General features: G+C 56.9%; 1 protein-coding gene and 1 long non-coding RNA gene across 3 annotated transcripts in view; one reads left to right on the plus strand and one right to left on the minus strand.

Moving 5' to 3' along the window:
* PFKM (phosphofructokinase, muscle) overlaps positions 1-18,211 on the plus strand; it is a 36,491-nt gene that overhangs the window by 8,457 nt on the left and 9,823 nt on the right. For both annotated transcript variants that reach the window (XM_006139070.5, XM_025179474.3), the window contains exons 3-16: positions 3,076-3,149; positions 4,611-4,688; positions 7,087-7,276; positions 8,701-8,866; positions 9,847-9,891; positions 11,141-11,249; positions 12,599-12,694; positions 13,123-13,215; positions 14,222-14,347; positions 14,949-15,013; positions 15,563-15,626; positions 15,992-16,138; positions 16,544-16,614; positions 17,516-17,603. In XM_006139070.5, the coding sequence (XP_006139132.4) occupies positions 3,076-3,149; positions 4,611-4,688; positions 7,087-7,276; positions 8,701-8,866; positions 9,847-9,891; positions 11,141-11,249; positions 12,599-12,694; positions 13,123-13,215; positions 14,222-14,347; positions 14,949-15,013; positions 15,563-15,626; positions 15,992-16,138; positions 16,544-16,614; positions 17,516-17,603 (1,412 nt within the window). The remainder of the gene's footprint in view (positions 1-3,075; positions 3,150-4,610; positions 4,689-7,086; positions 7,277-8,700; positions 8,867-9,846; positions 9,892-11,140; positions 11,250-12,598; positions 12,695-13,122; positions 13,216-14,221; positions 14,348-14,948; positions 15,014-15,562; positions 15,627-15,991; positions 16,139-16,543; positions 16,615-17,515; positions 17,604-18,211) is intronic.
* On the minus strand, positions 10,386-17,520 carry LOC149520928 (uncharacterized). Its single transcript, XR_016348153.1, has 2 exons — positions 16,624-17,520; positions 10,386-15,363 (listed from the first exon to the last, which is right to left on the minus strand). It is a non-coding gene; the product is annotated as an uncharacterized LOC149520928 (long non-coding RNA).

Raw genomic sequence — 18,211 nt, forward strand, 5'->3', positions numbered from 1 at the left:
ACTGTCTCCAGTTTCTCCCCATCTTTCTTGAAATGTGACAACCAGAACTGGACACAACTGAGGCCTAATCAGCACAGAGTAGAGAGGAAGAATGACTTCTCGTGTCTTGCTCACAACACTCCTGTTAATGCCTCCCAGAATCATGTTTGCCTTTTTTGCAACAGTGTCCCACTGTTGACTCATATTTAGCTTGTGGTCCACTATGACCCCTTAGAGCCCTTTCTGCAGTACTCCTTCCTAGACAGTAGCAGCCCGTTCCGTATGTGTGAAATGGATTGCTCCTTCCTCAGTGGAGTACTTTGTATTTGTCTTTATTAAACATCATCCCAGTTACCTCAGACCATTTCTCTAGTTTGTCCAGATCATTTTGAATTTTGACCCTATCCTTCAAAGCCACTTGCAACCCCTCCCAGGTTTGATTTCATTCCAAATCACAACACTCTTATAAAGTTTGATTCCCTTAAGTTATTGATCCGTATTTGCAACCTCACTCCAGCTTAACAAACCTAACTCCGGCTTTTTTAGGGCTGGGAATTTCCTAAGTTGCTCGTTTTAAGGGAAGTTGTTTCACAATGCGGATGTTGTGGGTGTCAGCTGAGTACTTGAAAAGTGACTAGAGATTTGAGGAGCCCGATATTTAAGGCTTGCTTAGGGTCCAGATTCTCAGAAGGTGCTGAGTCTCCACCCTTTGAAAGTGAGGCCTCTTTAAGGCACCCCAAATCCTTAGTTACTTTTGCAGATTCTTGGCTGGGTTCTGTTTGTCTCTCGCTCTGGGAAGTGCTCTCGTGCTGTGCATCCCACAGAGGATCTGCATAGCTCAGAAACTTTGGAGACTCCCTCAGGCTTATAAATTGTGCAGGAAGGTCATAGGGAGAGGATCCGGGCTAGCAGTGATTTGGCATTTCCTAGCCATTCGCTCTGCCTCCACTGATCTAGCAACTCTCCAGAACTCCCCTCCCACGTGGGAGATGCAGCAGCTTGCAGCATGGGGCAGGACAGTGACATGCCCATCCTCAGAGTGAGGAGGGTAGAACAGGGGTCTCCCTGAACCCTTTGCTGAGGGCAGTGGACCAAGAGCCCCTCTGGGAGAAGAAAGGGGCAGGGTAGACCTGGTGGCTTTGATCTGGGATGTGTGGGTGAGGTGGGGGCTGCAGGGCTGGAGGTGAACAGCCTGATGCTCCAGGAGCAGTGACGCTTAGCAATGCAGCAGCCATGGCTAGTGGTGCCGTTAGCTGGGTGACTGTATGGAGATCCCACAATGCCAGGGTCAAACAGTCTCACACCTGAATTCAGGCTGATGCTTTGCAAGCCCTTTGGGCTCAGAGACAGCCGCCAAAGCTGCCGATGCCCCCGGGGAGAAACCACCTGGGATGTGTGGAAAGGTAAAGATTACCTTTCGCTCTGGGCCCCTGCAAGCTGGAGCAGAGCTTTCAGAAAGGGATTCGTTCTTGATTCAAATCCACCACGTCCCTGGCTCCAGTGGTGACTCCTCCCCTCTGAATTGTGTTGTAATTTCGGGTTTGAATTTGCTGAGCACAAGTATCTTTTTTCCTGTGACATAGTTCTTAATCTCCCCTCCTTCCCCCCCCTTGCTATTATAGTTTGTCAGTAGGATCTCATCCAGGATTGACTTGGGACCCATAGACTCTCCTTCTGCCTTCAGACAAAGCCACTGTCCACACAAGGAGGGTGGCTGTGGTCGAGGTCTCTCCTTGGGGCGGAGGAGGATTTTGGGATTGGATTACAACCCCTTTCCCACTGGGGTATTTCCAGCCACACAGGCGCGCCGGGTGCCAGGGAGAGCTGCAGGCACTTATTGTTAAATGTCAGCAGACCAAAAATAAAATGTGAAAATCATCTGAGGGATCAGGTGCATGGGCCAGAGCCTGCAGACACACAGGAAGGCTGGGGAGGGCTTTGTGCCGGCAGCGCCTGCAGGCGAGGGGATGGGACACAGTGTAGTAGCCTTGAGTGGGGCCGTCCTTGGGGGCCCTGCGCTCCACTGTCAAACTGGTGCCTTGTGCCCGATGGAGGGAGGAGGATTTTTTAGGGATGTGATTGTACGATCGGCAGCAGCACCCGCATGAAATAGTTTTAAACTAAGGTCCTGTCGACTAAACATGGTAAATTCAGACCCGGACAGTATCTACCTGGGTTGGCAAATGCCCGTGGAATGGCTTCATTCCCCCTGGACTGGCTCTTTCCCAGGCTCAGTGTCTGCTAATCGCTCTGCCAGGCTTTGTCACTCCCCTAGATCCTCTCCCGAGGAGACAGAGCCACAGCACAGGGGCAGGAAGAGGCGGGCGGTGGACAGTAAGACCCAGCGGTGCCCCACATTCAGCTGTGTATGGGTAAGGATGGCCCTGGCCTTGAGCCCCTCACATGATACACAGCCAGCTCCCGGCATGTTTGAACAAGATGGGCTCAGGGCGGAGGCTAGGACATCAGCTGCTGTGTGGACCCACTGCCCGTTGCCCACACGTGACGTGGGAGCAGAGGGAACCGCGTGGACTTGCAGAGGCCAAACGCGTCTGAGTGAGTTAGAAGTACTCAGACTTGGCTTTCTATGGCGTCTGTGCTCCTAATTCACTCAGGCCAGGCCTACACTACTGGAGAAAGTTGACCTAAGAGAACAACGTAGGGAGTTGACGAATCTTAGGCTGAACTTCTGCAGTGTCCCCACAGCGGGGGGGTCGATGGCAGAAACTCTCTTGTCCACTCCCCTACTTCTTGCAACCCCGTGGAGTTCCAGGGTCGACAGGGGCAGCATCAGCGGTCAATTTAGTGGGTCCTTCCTAGACCCGCTAAATCGAACCCCAGAAGACTGACCTCCGGAGCATCGCTCTCCCGGTATGTGTAGACCTGGCCTCAGATGCTCTTGAAGTTCCTTCCCCGTGTCTGGTCTCCTCTATGGTGAGGACCGAGAATGTCACCTGACCATTTTTCTGTTGTGCACAGCGGTTTGGGATTGAATTGCAGTGGCTACTGAATGAGAAGCCAAGTCCCACAGAGACGGGGGGATGAGAGGCAGGTGGGTTGCCTACAAGAGTGATTTCTCTCTCCCGCTCTGCACAGGCATGAATGCAGCTGTCCGGGCCGTGGTGCGAGTGGGCATCTTCACAGGCGCCAAGGTGTACTTTGTTCATGAGGTTGGTACGACTGTTTCCTTCTCTAAGGGCTTCCCTGCCTCTGCTCTGAACTGCATCTCTTTGCTTTCGCAGGGACTGCAATAGCGTAATGTCTGAACAGCACTTAAATCTCAATTAATGTAGCTCTAGAAAAATCCCCACTGCAAAGGGTGAGAAGAAGGGAAATAAATATCTCTCCCCAGTTCCATGAACTATACCCCCAGAGTAACCTCAGCATCCTGTCTGCATCTAGACAGAGCTACTGAGAGACAGGACCTCTCCTGAGACCAAAATTCGCCTGGCTTAGCCGCAGGGCCAGAGGAGCTGTTGTGAAACGTGTTTTGTGATGTTTCCCCAGGACATACTGCTCCTAATGCTTCTGGATTCGCTTTACTCTTTTATCCTTTTGTTCTTAAGATATCACCTCGCCCGCCTCGTGTCTCATGGTATTGCCTGTCTGTTGTTTGCTTGCCATCCTGTATTGTGCCTAGACTGCCAGGACGAGTTTTCCACCGAGAGCACTTTGTTCAGAACCAAACTCAAATCTGCTGTGATCTTCAGTTCCCAACCCCCTCCTCCCGGATCTGCCCCAAATGTTCCATGCAATCCTCAGAGTCTACAGCAAGCCAGGGGGAGTCAGGCTCCAAGATCAGTAGCTGCTGGATGGTTGAAATCCTGCAGTGGATTGGGTGGGATATGAGAGGGGCCTTGCCAAATTCACAGCCATGAACAATGCATCACAGACCATGAAATCTGGTCTTTGGTGTGCTTTTACCCTCTACCGTTCAGGCTTCCCAAGGGAGCCCAGCGTGTCCCAAGCAGGGGTCCTGACCCTAAAGGGATTGCAGGGGGGTCACATGCATATTAGCCCCCGTATTCCTGTGCTGCCTTCAGAGCTGGATGTCCGGGGAGTGGTGGCTGTAGGCCGGGCCCCCCACTCTGAAGCCAGCGCCAAGCCAGCAGAAGGAAGGGTGGCAATACCCTATCATACCGCCCTTCTGCGCTGCTGCTGCTGCTGGCACTGCCTGGCAGTCTTCAGCTGCCCAGCAATGGAATCAGCGCCGCCGCCAGCAGCAGCCCAGAAGGAAGGGTGGCAATGCCGCAACCCCCATACAATAACTTTGCGACCTCCCCCGACTCCTTTATGGGTCAGGACCCTCCAGTTACACCTGCGACATGCCCGACGGAAACAGCTGAAAGCATGGCAGTCACAACCCTTAAAATGCTGTGACTGGGAAACTGAGGGAATTGGCCCAGGAATTTGGTAGGGCCTATGGGCAGGGGAAGGGAGTGCTTGTCTCAGTGGTAATGGTTTCCTTCAGCCAGAGGCTCCCTCTGCTTAACATTCCTCCGCAGGCCCAGTGGGCAGCCTGTGCCCATCCCTTACTGTCTCTGTCCTAGCAGGAAGTGCCTAGGGCTGAGTGCGCAGCAGTGGGTGGCACAGGGAAGCACCCACGCCCCTTCCCCTGCCTTCCCTTCTAGGGCTACCAAGGCCTGGTGGACGGCGGCGACAATATTAAGGAGGCCACCTGGGAAAGCGTTTCCATGATGCTGCAGCTGGTAAGCCCTGGCATGAATCCCCTTCCTGTGGGTGAGAGAGCAGGCGCCCTGGGCCAGTCTTCAGGCTGGGCTTTCCAAAGGGGCCTGTAGGAGCTGGGCACCTCCCTCTCACTGGGTTCAGTGGGATTTGGACGCCAAAGGACCGTGGGACTCGTGCTCATGGCCACTTGCACAGCATGCAGAGTGCAGGCACTAACGCTGCAGCGAAGGCTCCCCCGGGGCAGGGCGCAGGCAGGGCCTCGAGCAGGCGGGAACGGAAACGCGCTTTTCCTCCTGCCTTGTGGTACGTGGGTGGAACCAGCAAGTAAGGGTGCGTCTCCACCGCACAGCTATTCCGAAATAGCAAGGGCCCATCTACACAGCAGTTCCGTTATTTCTATACACGTTTGAAATAACAGATGGCTTATTCCGACTTCTGTGAACCTCATCCCACGAGGAACAACACCTCTTCCGAAATAGCGGCAGTGTGGACACTCCACTGCTGCCATTTCGAAATAGCTCCTCCCCGGGGCCATCCAGAGTAATTACTCCCCAGCGCCTACTGCGGCTCTAAATCGCGGTAGCATGTCCACATTAGGGAAGCCTGCCTCGGACTGATAATGAGGCTTCCCTGTAGTGTAGATGTGCTATTCCGGAGTATTTCCTCCAGAATAGCTTATTTTGAAATAGGTGTGCAATGTAGATGTACCCCAAGACACATTACACCCGAATCTAGAGTGTCTGACACGCCCTGAGCAAAGGGGGCCGTGTGCTGCTGGACTGCCCTGGGATTAGCCTGGGATACCTGGAAGCTCGGAATGCTTCTCCTTCCACACCAATTCAGCTGAGTTGGAGGGACGGCGCAGGGCAGAATCTGCACATGCATGGGAATGAGGAGTAGAAACTCTTCCGGCTATGTCTCCCCTCCCACTGCTGCCTGCTGCGCAAACAGCGGCACAAGAGCCTTAGGCATTCGCTACACTGGTACCTTTTGTCACCAAAACCAGCCTATTGGCAACCAAACAGTGAGTGTTTACACTGCAATGTGACTTTTGTCAGGAAAAACACCCATTTCAGGGGACAAAAAACTTTCATCCCTGCAAGAGACTTTTGTTTTTTCTCCTCCCTTTATTGTTGACAGAAAGTCAATGGGACACTGCTATTTGTGTTGTTAAGAGAACTGGCTTCTACCAGTGTCTCACCATGCCTGCCCTGATGGCTGCACTCAGTGTTTTGTGATCTCTACTGCCCTGCAGGCCTGCACCCCTCCCCTTTCTAAGCTTATGGGAGTGTCTGACAGCTGAGGGAGCTACTCTGTTTGGGGAACAAAGAGCAAATCATAGGACTGCTCCTGCTCTGCCCTGCTAGGAACCTGCTGCAGGGGGAGGGCTGGAGAGACGGCCGTGCTGCTTGGACATTCCTCAGCCCGGAGCGCTCCCAGAGCTCCTCGTGATGCTGCTCCTAGCAGCTGAGGGCGCTGTGGGAGAACTTGGAGGGAATCCCAAAGATGCACAAAGATCAGCTCTGCCTTCCCACCACAATGCCCTGTGGGATGCTCACCCACAATGCTTTGCTCTATCTGTCGACAGGATGTTAGCCATGTGGCCATGAAATGTCGACCGTGGGAGGCAGAAAAAACAGTTTGACCGGTTTTCCCTTTTGCACGTCGATCCAACCCTTCCCAGGGCAGACCCAGCCAAAGGGAGCTTCTGGAGGCACACAGCAAGGCCCGCCCCCACCTAGTCTTACATCAGCGACTGGAGGCATGCACTGTGGGGGAACAGGAGGCAGGCCCTGAATCCCCGAAAAGTCCATTGTCTCCATCCCCGGGAACAGCAGGGTAGCAGCAGGGACAGGGAAAGGTGCTGTTAACTCACAGTCACTGCAGTCCCCCTGAGCCCAGGTCGTTGCTGTCCTCGGACCCGCGGTGTTGGGAGAGGATGACTTTAAAGGTCATTGCAGTTTCATGGAGGGCATTCCTGTCAGGAGGAAAATGATTGCATCTTGCCCTTTTCTTCAGCAGGGTCACAAGCCAGGGCCCGGGAACTTGCGTGTAATGATAGCCCCAAGGCTGGGGTCACAACGAATGTCTAAGACCGAAAATAACGTGAAATCAGAGATGAAGGCAGCCAGCCCTCGGGTCGGGTTGCACAAACAAGGACTCCCGAGGGCTTGGAGGGAACAGGGCTGTGCCCGTCTCGAGCCAGGGTGCCACCCCCAGATGAACTCAGTCCGGCCTCCCTCTCTGACGCCCCAACTTCCAACGTGCACGTTTGGTTGTTCCAACCCAGAGTCTCACTCTCAGGCCTGAATCTCAGGGCAAAACTGACCCCACTGCAGAAAGATCAGTGCAAGCTCCAGGCATTTTAAGGGAGCCGCAGGGGGTTTCCTGCTCACCCACCTCCTGCCTCCTTCCCAGGGCGGCACTGTTATTGGAAGCGCCAGGTGCCAGGACTTCCGCACACGCGAGGGCCGTTTGAAAGCTGCCCGCAATCTGGTGAAGAGAGGCATCACCAACCTGTGCGTCATCGGGGGGGACGGCAGCCTGACCGGAGCTGACACCTTCCGGGCCGAGTGGAGTAATTTGCTAATGGAGCTGGTTAAAACAGGTACTGCTGTGGAGTGAGGGGGATGAAGCTGCCCAGCCCACCGCAGTGCCCCAGAAATTCTGCTCCACAGCCGCCTCCTTCCCCCCACCTTAGCTACAAAATAACTGGCCACCCCCGTCACCTGGGCCCCGATCCTCAACGTAGGGGCCTAACCTCCACTGACTTCAATGAAACTCGGAGGGGGAGCCGTGTTAGTCTGTAGCATTAAAAAGAGAGGTAGTCCTGGAACCCTTGGAGACTAAGACAAATCTGTCTAGCGTTGGGAGAGACAGGCACCTCTATACCTTTGAGGATCAGGGCCCTGCTCCCTCTGCGGTGTCAGCCCTGTGTACTCCCCAGGGGACAACGGCCCATCTGCGCTGTCGCCCCCCGACACCCACTCACCCAGCGCACGCCATTCCCGAGACACCGCGTAATATGGGCCTCTTGTCCCAGGTTGCTTGTCTGCCCCCGGGTGTCACTACTGCTCGCGTGCGTGAGCCCCACCTAGGCACACCCCTCGCAGAGCGCCATGGCACACCCCACCCAGGCACACCCCTCGCAGAGCGCCATGGCACACCCCACCCAGGCACACCCCTCGCAGAGCGCCATGGCACACGCCACCCAGGCACACCCCTCGCAGAGCGCCATGGCACACGCCACCCAGGCACACCCCTCGCAGAGCGCCATGGCACACGCCACCCAGGCACACCCCTCGCAGAGCGCCATGGCACACGCCACCCAGGCACACCCCTCGCAGAGCGCCATGGCACACCCCACCCAGGCACACCCCGCGCAGAGCGCCATGGCACACCCCACCCAGGCACACCCCTCGCAGAGCGCCATGGTGATAGGATGGTGCAGTGGGGACAGGCGCGCCCGCAGAGCTTGCTGGGAAGTGGAAACAAATTTCACGAAGAGAATTTCCCCTCCCCGGCGTCCCAGCGGTTGCTCCTCGTTCAGCACGCAGGAAGCGAGGGGTCCGACGCGTCGCGGAGCTGGGACTGAGAAGTCTCTTTCTCTGGGGCTTGGCTCACGTGCTCAGATTCGAAAGGAGCCATTGGCAGGGTCAGGAAGGAATTTTCTGCCCGTCAGACTGGCAGGGACCTGAGGGAGTCACTTCCCTGGAGGGCCTGTGTGCACCACGTTGAATCACCTCCGTGCCAGCGCAGAGGCAGCCGTTCAGGAGGGGCCCTGCCGTCCTCTGCTCTGGCCCACCAGTGTAGTCTCCTGCGGGTGGCACTGAGCGGCCTCTGATGTGCAGGAAGTAGACCAGGTGGGCAGGTGTCCCTTCGGGCCTAGCACGCCGTGACTTGGGCTGCACCCGAAGATCCTTGAGTTCACTGGGCCTTGGCTGGCTCCTCGGTGAGCATGGCCCGTTGCTGCGCTCTCGGGTCGCGACCTCCCCGCCAGCGTTCCAAGGGGCCCGGGGAATCTCTCCGCAGGTGGCATCACGGCAGAGGAAACCAAGAACTCGAGTCACCTGAACATCGTGGGCATGGTCGGCTCCATCGACAACGACTTCTGCGGCACGGACATGACAATAGGCACCGACTCCGCCCTTCACAGGATCATGGAGATAGTCGATGCTATAACCACGACGGCCCAGAGGTGAGGCTGGGGCCAGCGCCTCCCCCCTTCCATTTCAGCCTCAGCCGCGGGCTGCCTGGGCTGAAGGGCATGTCCCCTGCACCCAGCCTGTCCGGTGCCCTGGGTAACTCTAGGGACGTGGCTTTGTGTTCTGTGAGTGCGTGCAGCACTTAGTGTGAAGGACCCTGGGCCCAGACGCATCCAGATGACCTACAGTAAGTTTGAGAGAGTTTGTCAGGCTGTGCGTCTGGCTGTCCATCCGTCTGTAAGAGCCAGGACCACCACGTTTGGTGGGCAGCTTTCTCCTAGAACTTAAAGCAAGCTCAGAGTTTGCTTGTGCCAGGAAAACGGGAGGTGCCTGGAATGGGTTTGCTTCTCATAAAACCATAAAGCACAAGAGACAGATTCACCAGGCAGGTGAAGGGGGCTGGCTGGAGTGTCCCCCCCGGCACCCTTTGGGAGGGCGAGGGGACTGAAGCTTCCCCTACCGTGGTTTGTGCAGGAACGTTGCTGGCTGTTCCCCTTCATCAGGGAGCGAGGGGAAAGTGCCCAGTTTTCTGCATTCCTCATGCTGGCTGGAGGGGAGGGGAGGGATGAACCTGGACCTGCCCCTGCTGGGGGACACGGACCCCTCCCTCATCTGTGCCCGCTGGAGCTGCAGTTGCCATGGAGAGGCGCTTCTTACCTGGCCGCAAGCTGGTGCACTGAGAGGCCTGGGGCTGTCCGCTCTCCCTGGGGCAGCCGGCACACTGAACCCCTCCTCCCCAGCCTGCCCCAGAGCAATGATTTCAATGACGAAAAAGACAAATGAAGTGAGGCAAGGACCCGAGCAAAGCCGGCTCCATCTTCTCGTTATTGACACTGATAACTGTGAATGCCAGTCGGCCGCTCTGAGCTGCTGCGTCTCCGCGACATGTGGGCGCGGTCTCTGTGCAGGGACTAGCTCTGTGGCAGGGCTGCGCGGCTGTAACTCCGGGTGCGCTCTCTCCCCTCTCTTGCAGTCACCAGAGGACGTTTGTGCTGGAGGTGATGGGCCGTCACTGTGGGTGAGTAAATCAGTCGCTGCCGTGCCTGTAACAGTTCTGCATCTCTGCTCCCCCGGAGCCTTTGGCCCAGGGACGGGAGGCAGGGTCCTTGCATCACAGGAAAGGAAGGGCCGGAGGGAAGCAGTCCTGCCTGCCTCCAGCCAGTGAACTCCCCCAGCCCGTAACTGTTCTGGAGCCGGGTGAGCTGGTGCAGAGGGGAGCCAGTGCATCTCTAGGGCTTTAATGGCAGGTAGCGGTGTCTAGGCCTAGCAGGCCTCTGCAGTAGGGCTCACTCACCCACTATAGCACCTCTGCCACTTTCCGCCAGGCATCAGGTGGGATTCTCTGACCGCGGCCGCAGGGGCACTTCTTGCCCTTCTCTGTGACTCTACCACAAAGCTGCCTCAGCTGTAGACTTGGGGCTGTGGACAAGGCTGTGACCAGTGTCCCCTGCAAGCTGAGCACTTGGTGGCTGCCCCGCTGCTTAACAGAGCAGGCACAGCCGGCAGCATGTGTCTCTGCACAGAACAGAATTTATTCTGCACATGGATGGAAACAGTTAAGAGGGAACGTTCGTTGTGAGCAGCTCACTGTTCTATAAACGTAACAGTGGGTGAGCTCCTCCGGTCTGGAGAGAAGAAAGGCTCACTCGGGGGAGGGGGCAGAGCGAGTCCCTCCCTCGTGAGGATCAGACTTGATCCTGCCCCCTTTGAAAGCCCTGGCCAGTTCTCAGTCGGTGTGGAATGGCGCACCTCCACTGATTCTGCACCAGGGTGGATGTTCCCCAGGAGAAGCTGAGCTCAGTTTGCAGCGTCATCCCCCCCCCACCCGAATGCTTCCCAAAACTTGGAGGTTTGAAATCTGATCAATGAAACTTAATTTGGAAGAGAAACAGCGATGGGGAGCCCCTGGGGGCCACACCCTCCAGCCGGTTCTGAGGGCCAGCGAGGGGGTGCGGGGAACGCAATGTCCAGATGGGACTGCCCCAGCCCTGTTCTTTCCCCGAGAGCTCACCGCTTCTGAACCGTGGCGCTGCCTCCTACCCCACATTGCCCAGGGACCCGGCCATACTGTTGGCTCCCCTGCGCCCCATGACATTGAACAGAACTGCATGGAGCCCATTTGAAACCGCCAAGCAGCATTTCCAGAGATATCTTCGCTGGCCTGGGCCACCAATGGCAGCTTCTCCACTTGCTAAGCATAAAGGGGGAACTTCAAAATTCACAGCATGGCCCTGGCTCAATAACCTTCCTCCTCTTCTCTGCCTTAGCTACCTCGCTCTCATTACGGCTCTGGCTTGTGGTGCCGACTGGGTTTTCATTCCCGAATCGCCGCCCGAGGATGACTGGGAGGAGCACTTGTGCAGGAGGCTAACTGAGGTAACCCTTGCCAAACTTACTGCAGGTGACTCCTGCTTGATCTCGGATTGCGAGACCTTCAAACGAGGATGCTCAAGAGTCCAGCTTTGAGGACAGCGGCCTAGTGGTTAGGGTGCTGGTCAGATCCCTGGGTTCAAATGTCTGCTCTGACACTGCTTCTTGTTTGTCCTTTGGCAAGTCACTTAGGCCCAGCTCTGCAGAGTTATTTAGGCGCCTAACTCCCACTGGCATCACTGGGAATTAGATACCGAAACACCTCTGGGCTTTTGTCTCTCTGTGCTTGAAATTCACCACATGAATAACAGCACGGCGCCACCTCGCAAATGGGAGTTGTGAGCATAAATACACTTAAAGACTTTAAAGCAGTCAGGCACCATGATGTGGGGGGGCATATGTGATCGGAAGCTAGATTCTTGAGCTTTCTACATTTGGTTTGTTCTTCTGTTGAAAGGGATTCCTGGGGGCCGGAAGGCCGGCATCAGCGCTGGTCAGGAATTCTGTGACCAAACATTTCCTGGGTCCAAGAGGGGCTTTCTGGAGAGAGACACCCCAGAAATCCACTGATCTCATCTGCCAGAGCAGAGTCCAAAAGGGGGGGACCACAGGGGCGAGCGAGCACTCATGTGCTGAACGCAGGATTGGACGGCCCAGCCTTGGCATCCTTCTGGCGGGAGCAAGTGCCAACCGCTCACAATCGTTCACTAAAGGGACAGCACAAAATGGACAGCTGGTGTCCCAGCCAGTCCTCGTGCACGCCCAGTGCCCCGCTTGGGTCCTTCTTCAGCCCACGGCTGTAGGAGGGTGTGGCCGGCTCCCTGGCAGCTGTGCAGCCTAGTGGCTAGTCACTGAGTAAGCAGGAAGAAAAGGGGGCGCTAGCCTCACCCAGGAACTCCAAACCACTCCCAGCTCAAGTCCTTAAGTTGGGGGCATGGCCCCAAGAGTCTGGATTCCCCTTTGTTGGGGGTTCTCAGTAGGTTCCCCACCTTCCCCAGAGGGGTGGGGGCTCACTTGTCCCCATGGCTGCTGGGTGGACAGGCTCTGGTTCGCGTCCTTAGACTGCTGAACCAGGCTCCTCCCTTTTCCCCTCCATCCAGGCCTGACCTTGGCTGCAGGCAAAGTGGGGCAGGGCTGGCTGGGCCCAGAGGCTTCTTTGCCCTGGCAGGCCAGGCCCTCCTTTCTGTGCACCCTCCTACGGGGACAGAGCCGCTCGCTGGCCCGTTCCGCCCCCGCCCGGGCCGAACCCAGCCCGCGGGGACGGAGCCGCTCGCTGGCCCGTTCCGCCCCCGCCCGGGCCGAACCCAGCCCGCAGGCGGCATTTCACGGGCGGCTTTCTCCTCCCCTCCCCCCAGACGAGAGGCCGGGGATCGAGACTAAACATCATCATTGTGGCCGAAGGAGCCATCAACAAGCAGGGCAAGCCCATCACCTCGGAGGACATCAAGAACGTGAGTGGAGCTGGAAACATGGCCCTGCTTTGCGCGCCTCCTCCCCCCGCCTCCCAGCGCACGCGAGGGCTCTGCTCCTCAGCTCCCGCAGCACTACACCGCCCCCCGGATCCGACCCCAGGGCGCATCCCCACGGGCTGCTGCCCAAAGTGAGCAGCCAGCGGCCGTAACAATGGGCTGGCCCTTGCTGCTGTGCGAACCAGATGCAGTGGCAGGGGCAGACAGGGCTGTGCGAGCAGCCAGCTTTAAAACCCCCGTGAACTGCAGAGCCGCAGCCGGCGCCATGCGAATGCGGGGGCTGCGCTGATCCAGCACCGGGATCGCGGTGTCCAGCGGTCTCTGCTGCAGCGTGTCGCTCGTGTCAGTGTGGACTCGACACCAAGAGGGCGAAAGACGAAACTCTTCTGCCGTTTTTCACTCCCCTTTAGCTGGTGGTTAAACGCCTCGGCTATGACACAAGAGTCACCATCCTCGGGCACGTGCAACGCGGCGGGACTCCCTCCGCCTTTGACCGCATCCTGGTAGGAACATCTGCTGTCTTGTCTCCGCATGAGACCCTTTTACAGCCCCATGGGGGCTTCGCTCAGACTGCAGTGACACAGGGAGGTCTCGCAGCCCATCCGCCGCCCTCAATCATCCCTGACTGGGGTTTGTCTTCCAGCCTCCCGAGCTTCCAGTGCTTTTCTGTCCTTACCATTGGAGAGCTTGTCGTAATACCCAGCCTACAACCATCTCCCCGGTTGCAGACTAAGCTGGTTCCTCCTGCCCCGTGCCCTGGCTGTCCCTAACCCTCTGCCTGCCAGGAGCTGGGACGGGCCGATGACCGAGCTCACTCTCCAATGCCCTGCTCTGTCCACTCCCTCTGGGCTGGATGGGCCGTGGGTCTGACCCGTCTGGCCGCGCTGACGTTCTGTTCTAATGCTGCTGTCGCGTCCCCCTTCAGCCTGCTCTGCTGCAGGGCAGACGTGGCCCCATGGTTCAGCCTTTCCGCAGTGGGCAGCTTTTCTACCGTTGCTGACCCTGGCGGCCGCGTGGCTGTGGTGCATCATGGGAAGTACAGGCCAGCCGTGGGAATGGCAGAATGAGGCTCTGCTCCCAGGAGGCAGCAGGGTTGCATTCCAGAAGGGAAATATTTCCGTTTTCAATCCGCGTGTTCTTAGAAAGCAGACGCGTACCTGAGAACCTGATTGCCATTGACGCGGGGGGGGGAGGGGGTTATGTAAGTTATGTTTGACCACCCCGGAAATGACTGCCACAGGGATCAAACCTGTGACCTCCAGCTCTAAAGGAAAAAGCAAAAGGAGTAGCCCCCTTATCTGACAGCAGCAGTAGGCACTTATTCTGTGTAGAGACCAGCCTCTAGAGGTGGGGTGGGGGTAGGAGCTCTACTTATCAATGGCGTTACCCTCTGGGTTGTTTAAGGACCGATTCAGGGGACTTTGTGCTGAGTGGAAACGGGATCATGGGATGTGGCTGTGCAGAGAGCTGGAGAGCCAGTGAGGATTAACACCCCTTTGTGTGTGGCAGGGAAGCAGAATGGGAGTGGAGGCAGTCATGGCTTTGTTGGAAGGGACTCCAGATACCCCAGCGTGTGTCGTCAGCCTCTCCGGCAACCAAGCTGTCCGCCTGCCTCTCATGGAGTGTGTCCAAGTGGTGAGAATTTCCCTGCCTCCACGCCAGCTACCTCGGGTGCGCTAGGCGCTGTACAAACCCATGGTAAACAGCCCCCGCCCCAAAGAGCTTGCAGGTTAAGACTGGTGGATGAGACTGACAAGCAAGTTGGCAGTGACAATACACATGGGCAGTTCTTAGCCAATCAGAAGCAGGGATTGCAGTGTGCCAGCCACCGAGACGTCACCAGGAGCAGTGTTCACTAGCCAGCATTCCTGCTGGAGCCGGGGTACGAATGAAGGCAATCCAACGTCTGAGGGACGTGTCCTGTGTCCCCACTCCTAGGGCTGGCTCCCAGCCTGCTCCGGGAGGTATCAAGGTTCAAACTTGAGAGGAATGAGGCAGTTCATGGTTCTTGCAGTCTCTTAGGTCACATTTCCAAGCTTTTCTAGGCCCCTGCAAGCGCCAGGAATGCTGTTTTTAAATACAAACCGATTCTGATCTCAACGTATGGCCCAGGCCCGTAGCGGCTTGCTCCAGACTCCTGCTTTGCCACATTGTTTTCCACTGGGGATCGCAGTCGAGTGAAAATGAGAGACAGATCTTTAAATCTTTTCCTTTTCCGGTGGCTGCCTCCTCGCAGACCAAAGACGTCACAACAGCAATGAACGAGGGACGATTTGAAGATGCTGTTAAACTGAGGGGACGGTAAGAGGATGTGTTGTTTAAAACGAGATCTTTAAAGAACCAGGGAGATAGTCCAGCTCTAAAATTATATAATAATAGATAATCCCCAGCTCTTAGCTAGCTCTTCTCATATGCAGAACATACAGAACTAGACAAAGGGAGTCAATATCATGATCCCCATTTCACAGTTGGGGAAACTGAGGCACAGAGGGGTGATTTGCCCAAGGTCACGCAGCAGGCCAGGGGCAGCACCTGCATCTCCTGAGTTCCAGTCCAGCGCTCTGTCTTCTAGGCCACACTGCACTGAAAAGAAATCAGCGTTCCTCCAATGGCCAAGCTCACGGCCTCCACAACGTGAAGATGCTTATCTGCTGCAGAAAAGAAAGGAGCAGGCTTTTACAAGGAGGGGAACTAGCGACTTTCCCCAGGAACATGCTGGATTCACCCCTTTCTAAGACCACTCTAGCTCGACCCCCAGGCCTGGGCTGGTGCAGGACTCACTGGGAGAGGCTCCGACGGCCCCTTCTGGCCTCGAGAGCTGATTCCTCCTTCAATGCTTCTTTCTTGCAGGAGCTTCCAGAATAACTGGAACGTTTACAAGCTGCTGGCTCACGTGCGCCCGCCCTCCACAAAGGTACGGCACAAAGGGCAGGTGGCGCCTCCCCGGTTTCCTTTAGGTGCGGGGCAGCTGGGTGGCTGGCGTTGCAAAGCAGGCAAGGGAGCTGGGCCTCCGCGCCTGCCCCGTTGTTTCCAGGGGGAGCTGGTCGCCCAGTGCTCAGTTCAGACCCTCAGGGTGCTGTGGGGCCACGGGACTGTCCCAGGGCTATGCTAGTGCTGGGTCCTGGGGTGATACCGCGGGTGTCCCAAGGCTGTAGGGCTGGGGTCAGTACTATGGGCCAGCCCACAGCTGTCTGTGCCCAAACCACGGGGCCGTGCCCCATGATCTCAGCAGGCCTAGGACACATTCCCATGTTCTCTCTTTCTTTCTCCCCACCCCAGAGCGGGTATAACCTGGCCGTGATGAACGTGGGTGCACCCGCCGCTGGGATGAACGCAGCCGTGAGGGCGGCCGTCCGGATTGGGCTGATCCATGGGCACAAGATGCTGGCTGTGCACGATGGATTTGAAGGGCTCGCCCATGGACAGGTACCAGCTGGGACAAGGCAGAAACCACGAGGAGTCCTGTGGTACCTTAGAGGCTAACAAGTTAGGGCATCGGCTTGCGTGCGCTAAGCCCACTTCCTCAGCTGAGTGGGAGTGGAAGTTCCAGGAGCCGAGGTATACATAAGGGAGAAATTGTTTGTGTGAATGAAGCTAATCAAGGCAGTGTGGAAGTGGATCATTCACAGCATTTGGTCTGGAGATGTGAATAGCCAGAGAGGGGAAATTGCCTTTGTAATGAGTTAACCATTTGAGATCCTTAATCAGTCCTAAAACACAAGGATAATTTCCCCTCTCTCGAGATTCTCCAGATATTGTTACTGTCAAATTACAGGCAAATCAGATAGCCCAGATCTTCCTAACACCCTTCCTCTCTGCCCTTCTCCCCAGGTGGAAGAGATTGTCTGGGGAGGTGTAGGTGGCTGGACTGGGCTCGGTGGATCGAAACTTGGAACAAAAAGGTAACTCACTAAAGCCTTCTTCCTCCAGCTCACTCCGTGCGCCCCTGCGGCCTTCAGAGATGCTTTGGTCAGTTTCATCGACGGCTTGATTTTCAGACAGGCAGCACCTCCTGCAGCTCCGGGAGAAATCAGCTCCTCTGGAAATTAGGTCTTAGGGGCCCCTTTCTCTGGGTCGGCGAGTGCACAGAAATCACACAGACTGTTAGCTCTCTGGGGCAGAACTGTCTTTGCTCTGTGTCTGTGCAGCCCTAGCAGAATGGGGGCCTGGACTATGATGGGGCTGCGAGGTGCTCCCGTAACAAATCAATAGCATGTCCAGCGCAGGCCTAAACCAGCCACAGACCCTGAGCAGAGGACTCACCCGGCTGCATCTATGCCCGAGGGAAGGGGAGGTGGGGGCCCAAGGGAGCTGAGCTCTACTGGCGGAATCGTCTGCCCCACACTGCTTACGCCAGCGGTGGAAATTAAATTAGCTTCTCGAGCGGCTCTGCCTGCTGCCAGGCTCAGGGGACCGGAGATCGGGGAGCTGCCGCCGGCTGTCTCTGAAGAATCATGGTCCCTACGTCACCATAGCGACGCTGCAGCAAGCGGGAGCCGTGATGGCCCTGCCGTTCTGAGTCACCCGGTGCAGCATGGTCTCAGTGAGAGCAGTTTGGGGGGGGGTCCTGAGCCTGGGCGGAGGCCCTCCCTGCTCTCCAGCACAGGGATAGGGATGTGGTCACCTGCATGTGTTCGACAGAGAAGACTGACGCGACCTGTGGTGGTCAGATCCATGGCCCTTAACTAGTCTGGGCCTTCGCCAGCCTCTTCCTTGTCCCCGCCCCAGTGCTGCCCACTGCCAAGGACTAGACAGGCTCCCCAGGGGCACTGATGCTTTCTCTGGTGTTTCTGCCTCTGACAGGACCCTGCCCAAGAAATACTTCGAGGAAATCAGTGCCACCATCAGCACCTTCAACATTCACGGGCTGATCGTCATCGGGGGCTTTGAGGTGAGCCGGGCAGGCTGTGGTGGGTCTCTCCGGGCCCAGCCACCTTTCTCCAGCCAGGGACCGCCCCAGAGGAGATGTGAATCCGGGGGGAGACGAGGCCAGTTGCAAAGATCTCACGAGAACAGAGGGGCGTTACTGGAGGAACTCGAGTGTCCCAGGCCTGTCAATGCCTTGAAATCTCCCACGGTGACTCAGGGACAGATCAGCCCTATGCAGCCTGGCTGCCTAGCCTCCTCCGGAAAAGGGCTCAGCTGCTGGATCCATTATCCAGCTTCAGGCTTTTCTGGAGGGGTGGGGGGGAGACATCCCCCAGGGCACTGCTGCCCTATCCTGAATCTAATGTAACAATCATGGTCCCACCCCAACAGGCCTTCGACCCAGCAGGATACGCTGCCTGTTCCCTGGCTCTACTGGGAGAATACAAATAATAAATACCTACCTGTTTCCTACCTTCCCGCTGCCAGCTCTCCAGGCAAGGCCGGAGGGAAATCCTGGCTCCACTGGAGTCCTCAGCAAAACATCCATCTTCGGTGGGGCCAGGATTTCACCCCACGCTGCATCTCCTTGAGCAGACTCCATCCTAATCCCCCGACAGCCTGAACCCCACG

Source organism: Pelodiscus sinensis, chromosome 31 (genome assembly GCF_052426305.1).
Source record: "Pelodiscus sinensis isolate ZL-2025 chromosome 31, ASM5242630v1, whole genome shotgun sequence".
Classification (NCBI taxonomy): domain Eukaryota; kingdom Metazoa; phylum Chordata; order Testudines; family Trionychidae; genus Pelodiscus; species Pelodiscus sinensis.